At 47.8% G+C, this 19,843-nt stretch overlaps 1 protein-coding gene and 1 pseudogene across 3 annotated transcripts; one reads left to right on the forward strand and one right to left on the reverse strand.

The window, feature by feature from the left end:
• Positions 1–7,743: 7,743 nt before the first annotated feature.
• On the reverse strand, positions 7,744–19,469 carry LOC101172156 (fibulin-7-like). 3 transcript variants are annotated; one of them, XM_078948372.1, is made up of 7 exons: positions 19,322–19,469; positions 11,922–12,084; positions 11,553–11,723; positions 11,273–11,479; positions 11,022–11,159; positions 10,812–10,947; positions 7,744–8,360 (listed from the first exon to the last, which is right to left on the reverse strand). In XM_078948372.1, exons 2-7 carry the CDS (start codon positions 12,028–12,030, stop codon positions 8,000–8,002), a joined length of 1,122 nt encoding a protein of 373 aa, XP_078804498.1. In that variant the 5' UTR covers positions 12,031–12,084; positions 19,322–19,469; the 3' UTR covers positions 7,744–7,999. The 3 variants fall into 3 exon arrangements, with proteins under 3 accessions (XP_078804498.1, XP_004069483.1, XP_020559434.1); XM_004069435.5 differs by lacking the exon at positions 19,322–19,469 and adding an exon at positions 13,283–13,488; XM_020703775.3 differs by lacking the exon at positions 19,322–19,469 and adding an exon at positions 13,283–13,483 and having other exon boundaries at positions 11,922–12,081.
• On the forward strand, positions 14,717–15,627 carry LOC105354183 (uncharacterized; annotated as a pseudogene).
• Positions 19,470–19,843: the final 374 nt, after the last annotated feature.

The following is a 19,843-nucleotide window of genomic DNA, read 5'->3' on the forward strand; positions in this document are numbered from 1 at the left end:
CCACCAGGGAAGGGGTAGGGGACAGATGGACCCAGGTCCCACCTTCCTTGTAAAATGTGTGTGCGTGTATGGGTGCTTGAGAGGGTGTTTGTGTGCATGTGTGTGTGTTTATGTTTGAATGTATATAGTGAAGGGGGAGGGGTGTGTGTACTAAGGGGGATGCAGTTAAAATTGGCGAGTAGGGCACTAAGGGGACATCTCCTGATTACTCACAGTGATGTCCCCTCACCCTAGACACCAAGGGGCCCTAAATGTCTAAGGTGCAGTTAAAATTGGCGGGTAGGGTGCCAGGAGGACATCTGCTGCTTGCTTGCAGTGATGTCCAAGCACCCCCCCTACCAAAGACCCTACATGTCTAAGGTGCAAATAAAACCGAAAGAGGGGGGGCCCACTCCATACGGCAACCATAGGAGGGGGGCCACTCCCAAGTAGCCCCCCCCCCCCAAGGCGCATCGCAGGCTAGACCCCCCACCCCCTCACCCTAATATGAGGTTATATAAGGAAGGGGGTAAGTTGAGGACAGCTGGTAGACTGTCCCCTGGTGGTCAAACAGCCGTCCCCCAGCCCACCCCCAGCAAAGGGGCCAGGGCCACCCAGCCCAGGGGCCCACCCCCGGAGGCGCCGACACCCCAGGCTGGCACCACCCACCCCACACAGAGAGAGAGGAGCCAGAAAGCGTCGCCCCCCCCGGAGCAAGCCCAAGCCCAGAGGACCACGCAGCGCCCCAGCCCGCCCCACCCAGGCACCGGACCCGACCCCCCGACCAACGGAGCCCCCCACCGCCCCCGCCAGGCACCGGAAGCCCCGACCCCCACCCCAAACCACGGCAGAAGGGCAAGGAGCAGCGACGGCCAAGCCCTCCACCCCCTAAGTCATGGAGTCAACCACAGGAGACCAGAGAGACTGAATTCTTTCAAAGTTACTTGAGCTTTGGGCTGACATTTTTTCCAAGCTGATATTATCAAACAGCAGATTTCTGTGTTGACTTATGTTTATATTTTTCTTGTTTTTCCAATTTATTAAAATAGTTTTTTTGGCAATACAAAGAGTTATGAAAATGATAGATGCTAATCCTTCTTCTATATCGATGGCACTCATGTCACCAAGCACACAAAGTGACGGTGAGGCAGTGATTGAAACCTTAAGCCAGACTGATAAATCGGCACATACCTGCTGCCAGAGAGCCTGGACAGGAGTGCAGAACCACAGTGCGTGCATGTAGCTGTCGGGTAGATTATTATCACAGTGCTCGCAAATGTCTGAGTTACTGAGACCCATCTTGAACATCCTCTGTCCAGTGTAGTAAATTCTGTGAAGAGTTTTGAGATGGATTAGCTGCAGATTTGGACTTTTTGTCAGTTTAAAGGTGTTTAGACAGAGTTCTGACCAGAAGCTTTCATCTGTGCTGATGCTCAAATCTGCATCCCATTTTTTTGTTGGAAGGGCAATATTGTTATCTAAATTACATAAAAGTTTGTATATTTTGGAGAGAGTTCTATTCATTGAAAAATTAATCAGAGTGGTAACTACATCTGGTAGCTTTAAATCGTCGTCTTTAATTTTATACTTTTTAGTAATACTTGATTTAAGTTGCTGATATTCCAAGAAGTTATTTATTCCATGTTTGTCTTGAAGTTCCTGGGGAGTTATGAATCTTCTATCAATAATTACGTGCTCTAGTTGTTTTATGCCCCCTGCTTGCCAAGCTGGGAAGTGAATCATTTTTTTGTTAATAAGGATGTCCGGGTTGTTCCAGATGGGTGTAATTTTGCACGGTTGAATTGATGATTTTGATATTTTGAGAAATTCCCACCAGGCTGTTAAGGTGGCATTTATATTAATGCTTTTGAAACAATCCTGTTTTTTAACTGTTTGGCTAATAAATGGTAGCTGTGACAGGTTGATCTTTCCACATAACGCCTGTTCCAAGTCTAACCATGAGTTGGTTTCTGGATTATTTTTTAACCATTTTAAGATATATTGTAATCTATTTGCAAGAAAGTATTTGTGGAAATTAGGTAGTTCTAATCCTCCACAGCTTTTTGCAGATTTTAAAGTTTTTAGACTAATTCTTGCAGGTTTGTTGTTCCATAGAAAGCTTGATATGGATGAGTCTAATGTTTTGAACCATTTTAATGGCGGTTGTGTGGGAATCATTGAGAAGAGATAATTAACTTTGGGTAAGATTTTCATTTTAACCGTGGCTACCTTGCCCATAAGGGCCAGAGGCAGGTTGGTCCAGCGTGTTAGATCGTCCTGTATGCTTTTCAGTAATGGGGTGTGGTTTAGCTGCACCAGTTCTGATAGTTTGGGGGAAAAGTAGATACCCAGATATTTGATATTTCCTGTTTTAACTGGAATTGTGAGTCTTTGTTCCATATTCCTGTTGAGTGGTAATAAAACAGACTTATTCCAGTTAATGGAATAGTCTGATATGGAGGAGAATTCATTTATGATCATTGCTGTTTCATTTACAGAATGTAAATTCCTTAAAAACAGTAATATGTCATCCGCATAAAGACTAATTTTATGATGGCTGTGTTTGGTTTTTATTCCTATAATGCTCTCATTCTGTCTTATTGCTGCAGCTAAAGGCTCAATGAATATAGCAAAAAGAGAAGGAGAGAGTGGGCAGCCCTGTCTGGTTCCTCTTCCAAGAAAAAACCTGTTTGAAGTCTGTTTATTAGTTCTAACTGATGCATTGGGGTTGTGATATAATATTTTGATCCAATTGATGAATGCTTCTCCAAAACCAAACTTATGGAGGGCAGCAATAAGGAACTTCCAATTAACTCTGTCAAAGGCTTTTTCAGCATCCAGCGATAGTACCGTCATTTCCTGGTTTTCAATGGTGGCAAAGTCTATTATATTAACTAGTCTACGGACATTATCATCTGAGTGTCTGCCTTTGATGAATCCAGTCTGGTCGAAGTGAATTATGTGAGGAGGGATTTTTTCTATTCTCTGTGCTAGTGCTTTGCAGATAATTTTTACATCTGCATTGATTAGAGAAATAGGGCGATAGCTTGAAGGACTAGTGGGATCTTTGTCTGGTTGTAGAAGAAGAATTATGTTGGCTGAGTTCATGTTAGGTGGCATTGATTGGCTCTCATTAATAGATGTGACAGTTTTATAAAATGTTGGTGCCAGTTGTTCCCAGAATTCTTTATAAAACTCAGCAGGAAAGCCGTCAGGCCCTGGTGCTTTACCATTGGGCATAAGTAACAGAGCTTCATGAAGTTCAGACGGCGAGAGCGGAGAATCTAAGTTTGTGATTTGATCCTCATTTAGCCTGGGTAGGTTTACATTATTAAGAAATGAGTCAATACTTTGCTCTGACGGATTGATCTGCGGTGTGTACAGGTTTTTATAAAAGTTTTCAAATGCGTTATTAATTTTGACCGGGTCATGGGTGACATTTCCTGTTTGGTCCATAATAGAGGTGATTGATGATTTTTCTCTGTTAATTTTAAGCTGATTAGCCAGAAATTTGCCAGATTTATTAGAGTTTTCAAATCTTTCAAGTCGTAGCCTTTGTATTTGAAATTGTGTTTGTTTATTAATGATGTCATTTAACTGCAGCTTTAAATTTTTCAGATCTCCCAGAATGTGTTCCTATGCAGAGGCAGCATAAGCAGTCTCCAGGGTTTTGATTTTATTTTCTAATTCTAATAAATCTGCTTTCTCTTTGCGTTTGTTATGCGTTGAATAAGAAATGATTTTCCCTCTCATGACTGCCTTTGCTGCTTCCCAAAGAACGCACGGTGGGATGTCTGGAGTATTGTTGAAGTCTAAGAAGGTTGCCCACTCTTTTTTAAAGAATTCAAGAAATTCCTGGTCTATTAACAGAGACGTATTAAACCTCCAGGTTGTACCAGAGGGTGTGGATTTTTCCCTAGAAATGTTTACAGAGACTGGTGCATGATCACTGATAATAATTGGATGGATATTGGAGCTTTGAATATTTTTTAAAAGAGAGTTACTGATTAATAAATAGTCTAAATGGGAGTGTGAGTGGTGAACTGGAGAGAAAAAGGTTAACCCTTTAGTGTTTGGGTGACATGAGCGCCACGCGTCGCAGAGACCCAAAATCATTCATGTACTGCTTTAGAATACTTGCAGAGCGCCATGTACGCTGGTTTGCTGCTGTGCTGAGTCTGTCAAGTTCAGGGTCCAAAACAAGGTTGACGTCTCCTCCTATAATGATTGTGGAGTCAGAGTGAACTGAGAGTGAGGTGAAGAATCTGTGAAAGAAGGAAGAGTCGTCAACATTAGGGCCATATACACTCACTATACAAAAGTCCTTATTCTGAATGGATATATTAATGATTACAAATCTGCCTTCTGGGTCAGTAACTGTATCCTTATGAGTAAAATTAAGATTTTTATTAATTAAAACAGCAACTCCTCGTTGTTTGGAGTTGTAACTGGCAGAGTATATAACTGGAAATTGTAAGCAGCACATAAGGTGATTCAAGAATTTGATAAATGGGTCTCCTGCAGCAGAGCTATATCTGCTTTAAGACCATCCAGGTGATTTAACACTTTCAGTCTCTTTGGCTCAGAGCCAAGTCCACGCACATTCCAGCTAACGATGTTAAGACTGTTCATAACTGCTCTGACTGAAAAGGTGTAAAGCTAAGTAGTGCTTGTGTACCAGTCCGTGTGCGCGTGCCCGCATTGAGAAGCGCTGTGCGCGTGAACGTTTTCTGGCTATGTGAGCTGCGTGTCGCGTGCGTCCTATGAGAGCCTGTGTGAGGTGATTGCAGTATGTCGGCGTGTGTGTGCGGGATCGCATGTGCACGCCCCTGTGTGCGCTTGTGTGTGCGCGCGCCCGCTCCGTGCATAAATAAATACTTACCGAGGATGAGTTGCTTCCAGGTGATTTACATATGATGAGGGGGGAGAGGGGGGGGGGGGAGAGTAAAGGAAAGAAAAAAAGAGATAGAAGGGAAAACGAGAACAACAACAAAACAACAATAAAAACATGAGTGGGACTGAGGTGAAGAAGAAAAAAAAAGACTGTTTTCCTGAGATCGAGGTGTGGATTATTGATGATCCGGTTTTCCATTCATTGAAGTAAGTTTAGCGGGTTTCTTCTGGGCAGCGCAGATGTTCTCAGCGCGGATCTGAAAGCCTTCAGCACAGCCAGGGGGTGATCTCCGGGTCCCGGAACAGCCGGCCGTCCACGTAAAGTTTGTCAACGGCCACAATCGCTCTCGAACCAGCAGCAAGATGCTTCCTCCTCAGCGGGAACAGGATCTTCCTTCTACGGAGGATTTCTGCCGGGAACTGGTCATTAACGCTGTAATGCGTGCCTTTAAGTTCCCGTCCGCGGCCCTTCACCAACTCCTTCTGTTTGAAATGTTCGAATTTAGCCACAATAGGACGCGGGCGCTGGTGGTCGGACCTTCTTCCTCCGAGGCGGTGAACCCTGTGGAAAGAGATCTTCTGCACCTCCTCCTTGGGGAGCTTCAGGTGGACCTGTAAAAAGGACCTCACGGTGGCCTCGGGGTCTTCTCCTGCCTCCTCTGGAACCCCCGCGACCTCTAGATTGTCCCTCATGCTCCTCGACTGAAGATCCAGGAGGGTTTCCTTGATGGATCGGTTCTCCTCGGAGAGACGGGCGGTGTCATTGCCCAGAGTCTTGACGGTCTCTCTGAGGGCCTGGTTCTCCGCTGCGAGCTCCCGCACCTGCTGCTGGCTGAATTCCAGAGACTCCCGCAGACCTTGAAATTCTCTATGGAGGATCTCCAGCAGATTGAGGCGGCCATCAAAGCTGGAGAGCTTTTTGTCAATCGAATCCAGGATATCGCTCACTCCGCTGCCTGGAGAGGACACAGCCCCGGGAGAGTCCTCAGGCCGTTCACGCTTGGCGGAGGGGGTGGTGGTGGTAGTTCTGGGCTTCACCATGTTGCAGGTATTTAAACACTCGTCAATGAAATTCTCCAGGTCCTCCAGGCTGACAGAAGCTTAATACTCTTAACAGGTTATGTTAGTTTGCAGGAAATATTTTAATCTGGCGGAAAAATGAAACAAGATCGAAAATGTTTGTTCAAATGCTTACGCGCCGCCAAGTCGACTCACCACACTCGTCTCGCTGGGTCTCGCGATACTACAGCATCACACTCTCGTAAATGATCCATGTTTTTCAAAGAGAGTGCAAAAGAAAGCCCCCCCCAGGAGCAGCCCGGCCCCCGCCCCGAGACAGAGGCAGCCGAGACTGCACCAGAGATGATATCTCACCATTATTTAAAAGATTGTGACTTTGAAAAACCTTGTCTGAATATTAATACATCTTTGAACAAAATTAACTGAATCTTACATTCGAGCTGCTTTCACCAAAGCAAATTCCATGGTTTTGGTAAATTATGGGATATTTTTTCCTCACTCAATCATTTTTGGTTTCTGCAGCAGGCTGGGAGCAACACTGGCAGGTCAGAGAGAGGCAGATGGAGAAGTGTGGATTTGTGGAATCAGGAGACAGGATTTGCACCTGTGTTTGTGTGCTTCACACCTGTAGAGGTTTCATTGCTGCGATGCTGCAGGTGAGCTGTGCAGCCTGTGGTCCTTCCACAGGTCAGCGAGGCGTCAGTCATTTTGGGTTTGAACATGTTCTGGGATGCCAGATGAAGGTTATGTGAGGAGGTGCAGCTCCGTGAGTGAGTTCCTGTGGGTCTGCAGGACCAGATCACCTTACGTCAGTCAGGACAACCCAATCCTGGTCCTCTAGCTGTCCCACCCTGCCTGATTCCCAGTTTTCCTGCACCCATTGCTGCTGATTACCTGTGTCAGGTATGTTCAATCAATAAGAAGAAGCCAGGGCAGTTATTTTGGAAAACAAACCTTTTGCAGCTCCTCTAAATGCTGCTGCATTGGCGATGTAGAGCTGCTGAGTGTTTGCGTCTGAATCCTCCACGTAAAGGGAACTCCTGGAAGTACCAGGACGCACATCAGCCCGACTCCTGGAGGAGGATTTCTGTCCAGCTCAGCTTGTGTTTGTTGAAGAGAAGCTTTCATCCAGCTGACCGGGACAGACAGCAGCTGTGACGTTTAACGTGGGCAGATCAGGTGACCTCGCACTGTGTGGGTCAACGTGTTTGTGCAATGGAGCCATACATGACCTTACATCTGCTGTGTGGAGACCTCAGGCCGTCTGACAGATCCCTGTTACATTTTCTACATCCAAACATGTTAAACCCGACGGTCAAACAAGGAGGCAGCAGATGACACGCCACCTACACGGCTCAGCGTGTGGGGCCAGATTCAGGGGAGAACAAATTCAGACACAGAAAATCCAATAAAGAAATAGCCTGAGAATTATGACACTAAATGCCCTCAAAGCCCAGATCATCAGCAAAACATCTTTGGAAAAAAGAAACCATCAGAAGAACAGAAACATTGGAATCCAGGAGGATCTGAACGACCAAAGCTCCTCTAGAGCTGGTGTTGAGAGGCTGGTGAAGCCCGTCGTGGGCCAGCGGCGGCGCCGGCTACAGCTGTCATGTTCTGGATGAAGGTCTGTCTCAGCAGAACTCCAGACCTGAGGACGGCACTCAGAGAAAATGAATCATTGTAGAACAGCCTCTGCACAGGAGGGGTCAGGAGGTCAATCGAGAGAGGTAAGTGTTCTGCTTATGCTGCTCCTGTCAGCAACACAGACTCGTGACCTCTGGTTGACCTTTCGTCTTGTGTTCAGAATCTCAGAGAGTAAATGGACACAAAGCTAAAAACGGCGAGGGATTGTTGGAGGGAATAAACTCAGTTGATTTTATTAAATTAATGTAAAGTTTTATGAGTTTGTGTTGTTTTACACGAATCACTTACAAAATAAATCAGTTATTTAATGAGATCTACTGAGACACAAAGGCATGAAACGTGAGCATAAAAAGCAGAAAACAAGTGAAGGCCCTGCATGTTTTCCCCTAAGTGTTCAGTTCCTTCAAGTGTTTTCTGAGGCCTGTCGTCGGCAGCCACGCTGACGCGCGGACCCCCCCCGCTAGAAGTCGTAAGCAGAGACGAGCAGGGAGACTTTGGTGACGTATCGGCCCAGCAGGGTGCCCTGCTGGAGCTCGCTCATCTCCACCTCAGCCTCCAGGGCGGCAGGGCCTTTGATGGACCTGACCAGGAGGAGGGTGCCAGTTTGCCGGCCTGTGCGCTGCACGCTGAAGTAGCCCCGCCCGTGGCCCCCCGCCAAGCCAAAGCGCAGCGTGTCGCCCAGCACGCGCGCCGCAGAAACCCGAAAGAGGTCACGAGGGGCAGACATGTTGGAAACCATTGCAAGGAAGTGGAAGGTGATGGAGTTTGGAGCTTGAGTGCAGGCAGCGTCCGCCACCACGCAGGGGTTCCTCTCACAGCGCCTGAGGACACAGAGGAGGAGCAGGTCATGTCAGGCTCAGCGGTGAGGAGGAGCCAGCTGACATCACCCGACAGCCAGAGCTCCTTCCAAAAGCCACCACCACCGTTTCAAAGCTACAGCCGTTCAGGATCTCCTCCCTTTGCTTAAAGCTGGGAAGTCTCCAAGTCTGCTGATCTCCTGGCTGCTTCTTTCAGATCCACAGACCGGGAAGAGGCTGGTTTGGCTTCAATCTTCTCTTCTCTGCAGATGACTCTGACCCGTGCCTCCTCTGTCCTTTCTCTCTTCAGTTCCCTCTGCCTGATCTGAAAACATGTCTTCAGACATGCCAGCATGCCTAAACGTTGTTTTTAAGCTTCAGCAAAGACCACAGGGCTTCTCTGCTGATGTTTGCATAACTCAGCAAACACAAAATAAAAGATGCTGTTTGCAGTCTAAAGATATATAATAATGATTCCGCTGCAGCAATAGATCTCCCTGACAGCAGAAAACGGGTCCCGCTCCAATGATCCAGCACGCCTCACACTTCAGAACAGCCAGACCTCTGAGTTGTTTTCAGACTGCTGAAGTGGCAGGCCGCTGCGCCCTGCATTCTCTCTCTGCATGATTTGGTGCTGTTGTCATTGTCCTCTAATTAAATCATTTTTCTCGTGTTTATTTAAAGCCATCTGCTTACTTCTAATGAGAGGTTGGTGGACTGACAGTTGTCATTTTCAACCATGAGACTGAAGTCAAAGCAAATTGACATGCATTTCTGTCATTTTTTCAAACCGCGGCCATAAAATTCATAATCCACAGTTTTTAAAAGGGAAAAGAATAAATCTAAGATCCCAAAAGTATTTTCCTGCTCTGTCTGCCCATGTTTGTTCAAGTGGCCTTGGCTGCACGACTGGGACACAGCACAGCAGGGTTTGATTTTCAGGAACCGCAATGAAAATGAACATAAATCAGTGTGAACCCCTGGACAAGGTCCTTCACCCTTCTGCCAAACTCATGAGCCATGAGAGACAATGAAACACGTCATGCCAGCCCAGACGTAGGTCTGCGTCAGGTTCTGGGGGACCAGAGCACCCTGATGGAAAGTGGTCCACTGGAGCAAGACGGAAATGGACTAGATGTGAGAACAAGATTCTGTTAGAATGCTACTACTCAAGTAATCCCACCCATGCAGGGGTTACATGTAGAGAATGTGGAGGGAATGGATGCTTCCAAACCCACAATCAAGGCTAACTGCCCAGCAACTCAATGTTCCAACATCCACAAACGGCAATTCCTATCACAACTTGAGATTGAAGCAGTACAATACAATTGCAATACCACGGGGGAGCCAGAAGAGCAGGTCAGAGAGGACGCTATACCACACCCCCACCCTGAGCTTGGGTACACAGGCCCAACAACCACAGATACGCTGAGCGAGGCAGCAACTGACCTGAATGACAAGATCATGTCTAGAATGAACACTAGGCAACCCCGACACCAGCTACAACGGTTAGGTGATGAACTGCCTGAAAGTCTACTGGAAACTGTGAATGAAGAATTGAAGGTTTATTATATTTGATTTTTGTATCAAGAAGGGAAGAGAACAGTTATTGTTAAAACCTTTACATTTTTTTACAAAATCTAGCGTTTTAAAAAAGATCTCACAAAGCACAACTATAAAGATGGGATTGTGCTTTCAGTAAGGAGTGGTTAGTGCTCTCGCCTCACAGCGAGAAGGTGCTGGTTCAAATCCCAGCTGGGACCTTTCTTTGTGGAGTTTGCATGTTCTCCTTATGCATGTGTGGGTTTTCTCTGGGTGCTCCGGCCTCCTCCCACAGTCCAAAAACATGATCCGCAGGTCCAATGGGATCAACCACTCTTTTGACCAGAGAAGCTCAAGCCTGATCCTGTGGATCCACCACCACCCCGCTCGTTTTGCAGATATCAGTTCTGACTGATGAAACCTCAGTAAATCTAGTCTTCTGTGTCTTTTGTTTCGTTTTTCCTGGTTGTTGGATCTCTCCGACTGTTCCACCAGAATCATGTTCAGACCAGGTCTCAGTTGGTAATCACATCTGCTGTTTGATCTCAGTTTATGTCCTGTCCTGTGTTGAAGTCTGTGCTTTCAGTTTCTTGTAGTCAAATCAGCTGTATTACAATGTTTTTGGGTTTCCAATGGTTTGGTATTGTTTTTTCTAAGCCAAGTTGTTATTAAATGCAGTTAATTGAATCAAATCAAGAAATGTTTGACTGTCCTGTGATTTCTCTTGCATTTCGTCCCATTACTACACTTTTCATGACCCTGAGGTCATGTGCACAGCATATTTATCCACCTAGAATGATTCAAATTGAAGAGACTGCATCAGGAACTTTGTTTTGTGACTTTCAAACAGAAATGCAGAGTTTTCCCGCAGGTCAGAAGTGAAGATAAGAAATGGAAGTTCAAAGGGAAGTTCAGGTTGAAATTCAGTCTTACATGGGAGATGTTTTGATGTATGTGGCATTTTTCATGTGAGGACACTCCACCGTCACACACTGGAACCCCCCAAAGGTGTTCACACACGTCTGCTCAGCTGGGCAGTTGTGCATCCCGTTTTCACACTCGTCGATGTCTGAAGGTTAGAGGTGGGGTTATGGTTGACACATATCCTAGCAGTCGTGGCACTGACCCCTCCCTCCCTGTTACCGCTGCAGCTGCGAGCGTCCCGGGCCAGGCTGTAGCCGGCCGGACAGACGCAGTGAAAGCTGCCGGGAGTGTTGACGCACTGATGGACGCAGAGACGGCCGGGCTGACCCAGAGGAAAAAGACTGCACTCGTCGATATCTGAAGCACAGAAAGAAGCAGAGGTTTGTTGAGAAGCTCCGCCTCCGAAACAAGCGCCACCCATGGCTGACGGAAACTCCTACTGAGGATCAGAGACAGGAGCACAAAGTCACCTGTGCAGACGTTGTTGTCGCGGCCTGAGATGGTGAAGCCTACATCACAGGTGCAGCGGGTGGAGCCCAGGAAGTGGGTGCAGTGAGACGGTCGGATGGAGGCAGGAGGGGGGGCTGTGGCAGATGCAGAAGAGTGGGTGGGGAGGGAAGAAGCTGACAGGGCAGCTGAGGAGAAGGAGGCCATGGAGCTGTTGCTGCCGTTGAGGCCTGAGGAAGAGGAGAAGGCTGAAGAAAGCTGAAGACCTTTCTGGTTTCCTCCAAACATGACGATGAGGCTTACGTCTGCACATGGGTGGCTGCCCGCTCCACTTCAAGGACTCCAGACATGCTCGGGTCCTCGGCCCGATCAGCTCATAGCCGGGTTTGCACAGAAAGTGCACCTCGTGTCCGATGCCGAACACCCTGCCCAGTCGGCGTCCATGGGGGGGGGCCTCAGGTTTGGGACAGGTTGCTGGAAGCAGACAGGCATTCACATGAACTCAGCAAGAGCTCATTGTAATCTGCTAAGCAGCATCTGTGGGTGGCAGCAGACATGTTTACAGAGCCCTCAGAGCTTCAGCTGTGAGACAAGCAGCAGGGTTCGAGTCCCTCTGCGTGAGCTTTCCAGTGCCTGACACGTTTCCTGGAGAAGAAGACCGTCACATCTCACCGTTTCTGCCAGAGTTAAAGATGGCCATGGTGCTGTTGTGAAGAGCGCCGATCTTCTTCCTGAGGGCACGCAGACCGTGCTGGTAGGATGCTTCATGCACCACCAACATCTTCTCCACCTGCCTTAATGAGTTCAGCAAATCAATGGTGGACGGACACTCCTGCTGTGGAGACAAGGACATTTGTCATACATAAAGCACGTACAAATAAAAAGAGATTCTGTGTTTCAATTTGTGGAGTGAAGTTGTGGAACAGAACCAGTAAATGCTTGAAACAATGTCCAAACATAAAAGAATTTAAGTATAAATACAGAAATATGATCATGGATAAATATGTACAAATACAAAAAAATACAGAATGTCAGTGTGACGGTGTGTCACATTCAGCATTTGTCAATCTGCATACTTTGACAATACCTTTTGTTATTCATTCGCATGTTGTTTGGAAATTAAAATTACATGTATATATGTACATATACACTTGGGTAGGGCACTGGACTTTGATGGTGGGAGTACTGGGTTTAGTTGGGAAAGTGAGGATTTAAGGTAAAGGGGGTGAGTTTTTAAGATTTTTCTTCTTCTCACTCCCTTTTGGACTTGTGTTTATATAATTTTGTCTTGTTTTGTTTTATATAATTTTCTTTTTTTTGTTTGTTTTTTTTTAAATAAGTTTTGTCTCATTTTTGTCTTATTTTGTTATTTTACACTTGTTTTCACTAGTCCAAAATAAAAAGACTACTACTACTACTACTACACAGAGATGGTGATGGACTGTATTTCAGTGCATGTATGTGTGTGTGCTTTAGCCGACATACATGCTATCACAGGTGGCCCGCAGGCTTGAGAACTGAAGAGACACTTGCAGCCAAAACTCAAAGCTTTGGAGAAAGCCACTTGCTCAAAAAGTGAAACTGTTGTGTTGGAATTTGACAAGTCAGTGCACTTGTGTACATGTGCAGAAAACCCCGCCGGTCAGGTTACTGCAGACAGGTTTAACAGCAGAGTGAAATGTGGATTGGAAGAGCAACCTGCAGCTCCTGATCATCTGTTTGGAGGAGGTCCTCTGGTTTCTGAGCAAACTAAACTTTAATCGGGACACTGAAGGGAACCACAGAGTCCAAACAACCGAATCAAATGCAAAAAATAGCAAATATGTTATATTGCAGAAATATGCTATGCTGTGAGAAAGTCCTGTGGAATCCGTCATTCCCCCAATTCTATATTTTTGACCCATTAAATAGTTCTCTAGTGGAGCCGAGTATTTTTTCACGATTTTACATTTTAAAATTCAGTTTAAAAAGGTGTTGATGGCAGGCAGCTGCGGGTAGAAGTCAGAACTCCAAACTCTTGTTACTCTACTCACCTGGGCAGAGGACATGGTGACCAGATGAAGACCCATCATTAGGATGATGAAGGTCGTGCACCTCCAGCTCAACAAATACTCCATCCTGACTGACTCTTCAGTCCAGCAGCAGCTCTGCCAAGACCGATTCTCACAAATCTCTGGATCTTTTTGAGGAGTTCTGCCTAGTTTCTTCAGCTCCACCTCCGCCCATATCCATGTCGGATATGTTAGGTTTGGGAGGAGGGAGAAGAGGAGGGCAGCACCCACATCTGGAGCATGCTTTCTCTTTTGTCTTGAGCCATCAGCATCCCCACAAATAGCCAGACACTTTGGGACAAGCCACTGCCAGACGTCCCCTATAATCTTTCTCAGCTGAAACAAAGCTGTTCTGTTTCAGACTATTTCAGTTTTCAATGTACAGCTCAGGAATGTGATCTCTGCTCATAGCAGCCCCACACCCTCACTCTAATTATGAAACCCTCAACCTGCTGTTTACAGAAACAATGTATTGTTGCTCCCTGATAAGAGGCCACCACTATTTGTAGCAGATTTGTTGACTGAAAGATGGAGGTGGAGAAAAAGACAAAAATCTCTGCAGGTGTTGCTGTGACCAACACACATCATAGATGCGCGTAATACTCGATGAGAATCAGTTCAAATGAGCAAAACCATCTTTCTGCTGGTTTTTCTCCTGGAGTGATACTCCAGGATACTCCTCCTACTGGAGGCGGAATGGATCCAGGAAGCGCTATGGCTCCAGGAAGCGGAATGGCTCCAGTAAGTGGCATGGCTCCAGAAAGCGCCATGGCTCCAGGAAGTGGCGTGGCTTCAGGACGCGGAATGGCTCCAGGAGGCGGAATGGATCAAGGGAGCGGCATGGTTCCAGGAAGCAGCATGGTTCCAGGAGGCGGACTAGCTTCAGGAAGCGAAATGGTTCTAGGAAGCTACATGGATCCAGAAAGCGCCATGGCTCCAGGAAGTGGCGTGGCTTCAGGAAGCGGCATGGCTCCAGGAGGCGGAATGGATCCAGTGAGTGGCATGGCTCCAGGAGGCAGCATGGTTCCAGGAGGCGGAATAGCTCCAGGAGGCGAAATGGTTCTAGGAAGCTGCATGGATCCAGAAAGCGCCATGGCTCCAGGAAGCGGCATGGCTCCAGGAAGCGGCATGGTTCCAGGAGTCGGAATGGTTCCAGAAAGCGCCATGACTCCAGGAAGCGCCATGACTCCAGGAAGTGCCGTGGCTTCAGGTAGCGGCATGGATCCAGGGAGCGGCATGGATCCAGGGAGCGGCATGGCTCCAGGAGTCAGCATGGTTCCAGGAGGCGGAATAGCTCCAGGAAGCGGAATGGTTCTACGAAGCTGCATGGATCCAAAAAGCGCCATGGCTCCAGGAAGCGGCATGGCTCCAGGAAGCGGCATGGTTCCAGGAGGCGGAATGGTTCCATGAGGCAGCATGGCTCAGGGAAGTGGCATGTCTCCAGTAAGTGGCATGACTCCAGTAAGTGGCATGGCTCCAGGCGGCGAAATGGTTCCAGGGAGCGCTATGGCTCCAGGAAGCGGAATGGCTCCAGTAAGTGGCATGGCTCCAGAAAGCGCCATGGCTCCAGAAAGGGCAATGGCTCCAGGAAGTGGCGTGGCTTCAAGAAACGTCATGGCTCCAGGAGGCGGAATGGATCCAGGGAGCGGCATGGCTCCAGGAAGTGGCATGGATCCAGGGAGCGGCATGGATCCAGGGAGCGGCATGGCTCCAGGAGGCAGCATGGTTCCAGGAGGCGGAATAGCTCCAGGAAGCGGAATGGTTCTACGAAGCTGCATGGATCCAGAAAGCGCCATGCTCCAGGAAGCGGCATGGCTCCAGGAAGCGGCATGGTTCCAGGAGGCGGAATGGTTCCATGAGGCGGCATGACTCCTGGAAGTGGCATGTCTCCAGTAAGTGGTATGACTCCATTAAGCGTCATGGCTCCAGCAGGCGGAATGGATCCAGGAGGCGGAATGGTTCTAGGAAGCGGCATGACTCCAGGAAGTGGCATGACTCCAGTAAGCGGCATGGCTCCAGGAAGTGGCGTGGCTTCAGGAAGTGGCATGGCTCTAGGAGGCGGAATGGATCCAGGGAGCGGCATGGCTCCAGGAGGCAGCATGGTTCCAGGAGGCGGAATAGCTCCAGGAAGCGGAATGGTTCTAGGAAGCGGCATGGCTCCAGGAAGTGGCATGACTCCAGTAAGCAGCATGGCTCCAGGAAGTGGCGTGGCTTCAGGAAGCGGCATGGCTCCAGGAGGCGGAATGGATCCAGAGAGCGGCATGGCTCCAGGAGGCAGCATGGTTCCAGGAGGCGGAATAGCTCCAGGAAGCGGAATGGTTCTATGAAGCTGCATGGATCCAGAAAGCGCCATGGCTCCAGCAAGCGGCATGGCTCCAGCAAGCGGCATGGCTCCAGTAAGCGGCATGGTTCCACGAGGCGGAATGGTTCCATGAGGCGGCATGGCTCCAGGAAGTGGCATGGCTCAAGGCGGCGGAATCGGTCCAGGAAGTAGCGTGGCTTCAGGAAGTGGGATGGTTCCAGGAGGCGGCATGGTTCCAGGAGGCGGCATACCTCCAGTAAGTGGCATGTCTCCAGTAAGTGGCATGACTCCAGTAAGCGGCATGGCTCCAGGGGCGGAATGGCTCCAGGAAGTGGCGTGGCTTCAGGAAGCGGTATGGCTCCAGGAAGCGGCACCCCCACCGGCAGGCCCCCCATCCTGGTTTCTCTTGTTCTGCAAGAGAGACCAGCATGGTCTCTTAAATAATAAAAAAAATGGACAAAGGACACCCCGTCACATCACCCTCCCGTGGACCCACCACCTGCAGAAGAAGGAGCAATGTGATTAGGGTGGCAGTTGAAGACGGGTACCTTGGCTGCCCAAACTCTGGTCATGGAATTTGGCTTTGGAGACATGGAATTTCACCTCTCTGCGTGGAAAGCTGAGCTTGTGCTGGAGGTTAGCACCTCACCTCACGCAAAGCCTGGCCTCTGAAACGCTGTCCCTCGAGAGGGGTTGGAATCTACCATTCTGGAGTTGCACATGGTGAAAAGGGGCAGGCTGGTGTGGACTTACTTGTGAGCCCCCAGCTCAGCCAAGTGTTGAAGTTGACGATGGTGGACGAGAGAATTATTTCCCTTTGTGTTCAGGTTGGGGACAGGTCTCTGACTCAGGTTGGAGACATTGAGTTTGAATGGACTTTGTTTTCCACCCCTATTGTCTCTGCTGCTATGGTCGCAAAGTCTCTGGTGCCTGTCATGTTGTCAACCCCCGAACCCGGTGGTGGACACTGGAAGTAAGGGAGGCTGTCAAGCTGAAGAAGGAGTCCTACCTAGCCTGGCTGGCTTACGGAACTCCAGAGGCAACTGACAGGTACCGGCAGTCTAAGCAAGCTGTGGCCCGAGCTGTTGTGGAGGCAGAAACTCGGTCCTGGAAAAAGTTCAGTAAAGTTTTCAGTGCAGGTGGGGAGCTGTTGACTCAGACTGGGGACATTATTGGGCAGAGGAAGGAATACTTAGAGCAGGGGTCGGGAACCTATGGCTCGCGAGCCATATATGGCTCTTTTGATGGTCACATGTGGCTCGCAGACACATTTTTAATTTTTTCTTTTTCATTAGACCAGTCCTTCTCGGGCGCGATGCGATGCCAGAGGCGCACAGTAGTAGCGGTGCTTGGAGAGAAGGATCTGCGCCAGCATTATCACTTTACTATTATCTATTATTTCACAGAGTTTGTACCAGCCGGAAACCTGTGAATTGCCGTGCCTAAAACTGCGCGCCCCCGTCTCTGAGAAAGAGCGCGCAGTAGCGGGGACGGGATGTGACTGAGAGGGAGAAAGCAGAGGGTGAGGGTGGAGTTGTGGGCTCGGTCAGTAAGGTGAACCGCGCAGGGATTGTAAAAACATAAAACCTGCTGCCCGTCACTCACTGCAGCGAGTGAGTGTGTGTTTGTCTCCGCGTCTGCATGTGAGCAGTCTGTCTCACATTTACAGAACATTCAGACCTATGATCACGTTTAAAGTATCAACGCCTGCATGAAGCAGAAACTCACCACGTATCAACCAGACTAGACCATCAGCAAAACTACCACGAGAAATACTCATCATTTATTAGCAACAGCATAACAATGTTATTAAAAATAATATTGTCCTTTAAAAGTGTTGAAATTATATCAAATGCACACATTCACTTGAATATTTAGTTTTAAACATATTGTCGCGGACTGAGTTTAACTTGGCTGTTGGGCCGCGTTAAAAGTTCTGGAGTTCCTTGAACGCATCAAGCAGAGATCTGATTGGCTCTTAGTTCTGTCGCTCAGCCTGTTGTTAGTTAATTTGGACCAATGGGGTTCAGCTATGGGCCGAATAAGGGAAATGGGAGGGCTGGAGCGGGAGGGGGGAATATAAAGTTGGGAGAAGCGCTCTCGTCTCGGCGGGAGAGATTCAGGAGCTGCTGAATTAATTTACGGAATTTGTTACAGCCTGCATTAACCAGAATAAAGAACCTTAAAAGAGGTTAAGTCTCAGTGTGGGAAAAGGACACTACATTATTGTATGGCTCTTTCGAAATTACATTTAAAAATATGTGGCGTTTATGGCTCTCTTGGCCAAAAAGGTTCCCGACCCCTGACTTAGAGGATCTCCTCAATCCTGTTTTCTGCCTCTGGAGGAAGCAGAGGCAGAACACTTTGGGGTGAGCTTTCCATCACTCAAGCTGAAGTCCCTGAGGTAGTCAATGAGCTCCTCGGTGACAAGGCTCCAGGAGTGGATGTAGTCTGCCCTGAGTACCTCAAGACTCTGAATGCTGTGGGAGTGTCTTGGCTGCCATGTCTCTGCATCATCTTGTATCAGACAGGAACTGTACCAATGGATTGGCAGACAGGGGTGGTGGTTCCCCTTTTTAAGAAGGGCGACCGGAGAATGTGTTATAACTACCGGGGAATCATACTCCTCACTCTACCAAAGAAAGTCTATGCCAGGGTACTGGAGAGAAGAGTCTGTCCAATAGACAAACCTCAGATCCAGGACAACAGTGCGGTTTCCATCCTGGTTGTGGAACAGTGGACCAGCTCAACAGCCTTTTTAGAGTCCAAGAGAGTTAGTGGGAATTCGCTCATCCAGTCCATATGTGTTTTGTGGATTTGGAGAAGGTGTTCGACCGCGTCCCCTGATGTGTTCTGTGGAAGGTGTTCTGGGAGGGTCAGGGGAGACTTATTGAAGGCTGTCCGGTCTCTCGATGACTACATCTGTTGGCTGGCCTGGGAATGCCTTGGGGTCCCCTCAGAAGAACTGGAGGAGGTGAAAATCTGGGCAGCTTTGCTTAGACTGCTACCTGGACCAGGATGAGCAGAAGATGATAGATTGATGAATGGACAGTGAAAAGAAAATTCTAAAGAATATTCTTTAAAAAAGCTCATCCTTGTTGGAAGTTTCATTTTCATTATTCATAAAAAAGTGATAAATTAATTAATAAGGAATTACAGTGGTGGACAATATTTTTGGTACCCCTCACTTAAAGAAAGTAAGTCCACAATGCTCACTGAAATGAATTGAAACGTTCAAAACTAACAATAAATTAAAATTTATTGAAAATTAAATAATCAAAATCAGCCATTACTTTTGAGTTGTTGATTAACAGAATTATTTTAAAAAACAAACTAATGAAATAGGGCTGGACAAAAATGATGGTACCCATCACCTAATATTTTGTTGCACAACCTTTTGAGGCAATCACTGCAATTAAACAGTTTCTGTATTTGTCAATGAGCCTTCTGCACCTGTCCACAGGTATTTTGGCCCACTCCTCATGTGTCATGACTGCCGCTGCCCCTCCCTCTCAGCGGCCGCTCATCAGGTCTGATTCTCCTCACCTGTACGCCTCAGTATTTAACCCTGCGACGTAGTCTCAGTTATTGCCGGAACGTCTAGCCTTTTTTGCCTGACTACCAGCCTTGTTGTTGTGATTTGAGCTGAAGTCCAAGTTATTAACCTCACGCCCTGTCTATGTTTACGCTCCAGGTCCTCAAGCCAAACATCTACTTACCTGTCACGCTTCAGGAAACCAAGCATTCTGCCTGCTCGTCAGCCGACGCTCTCACTCCGTGTTTTTCTCCACAAGACTGCTATTCCAAGTCGGATCCATCCCAAGAATCTCTTACCCCGGCTCTGGCCTCTAGAGGACTTCTTCAGTCAAGGTTTTCACGCTTCGACCCCCCCCCCCCCCCCCCCTTCTCGCTTCTCTCTAAGTCAGTGTTTTTCAACCTTTTTTGAGCCACGGCACACTTTAACCTTGACAAAAATCCCGCGGCACACCAGCATCCCATAAAAAATAAAAAAGCAGAAATTCATAGTCTGTATTGATCGACAGCCCCCCGCCGCCACAATCTCACGTGTATTTTTGTGATAATTGTGGTAGAAAAAGCAGGAAGTTGCTGCTGTTTTTTCTAAGAGATGAAATAAGAGTTAAATTAGAAAATTTAGAAACTGTTTGTTTGTTGTGGTTTAAAGACGTTTCACAAGGTCGACTCATTAGGCGCTGTCCCTTTAAGCCAATGCATCATGGGAG

The sequence above is a fragment of the Oryzias latipes genome, chromosome 6 (genome assembly GCF_053564925.1).
Source record: "Oryzias latipes strain Hd-rR chromosome 6, Olatipes_Hd-rR_3.1".
NCBI lineage: Eukaryota > Metazoa > Chordata > Actinopteri > Beloniformes > Adrianichthyidae > Oryzias > Oryzias latipes.

What these genes read in the sequence shown, in the direction of transcription:
- LOC101172156 (XM_004069435.5), bottom strand. Translation starts at nt 13,366, where the DNA reads ATGGAGTATTTGTTGAGCTGGAGGTGCACGACCTTCATCATCCTAATG. An exon ending in GGACGCTCGCAGCTGCAGCG is followed by an intron (nt 10,948 to 11,021) that starts GTAACAGGGAGG and finishes TCTAACCTTCAG; the next exon opens with ACATCGACGAGTGTGAAAAC. An exon ending in TACATCAAAACATCTCCCAT is followed by an intron (nt 8,361 to 10,811) that starts GTAAGACTGAAT and finishes CTGTGTCCTCAG; the next exon opens with GCGCTGTGAGAGGAACCCCT.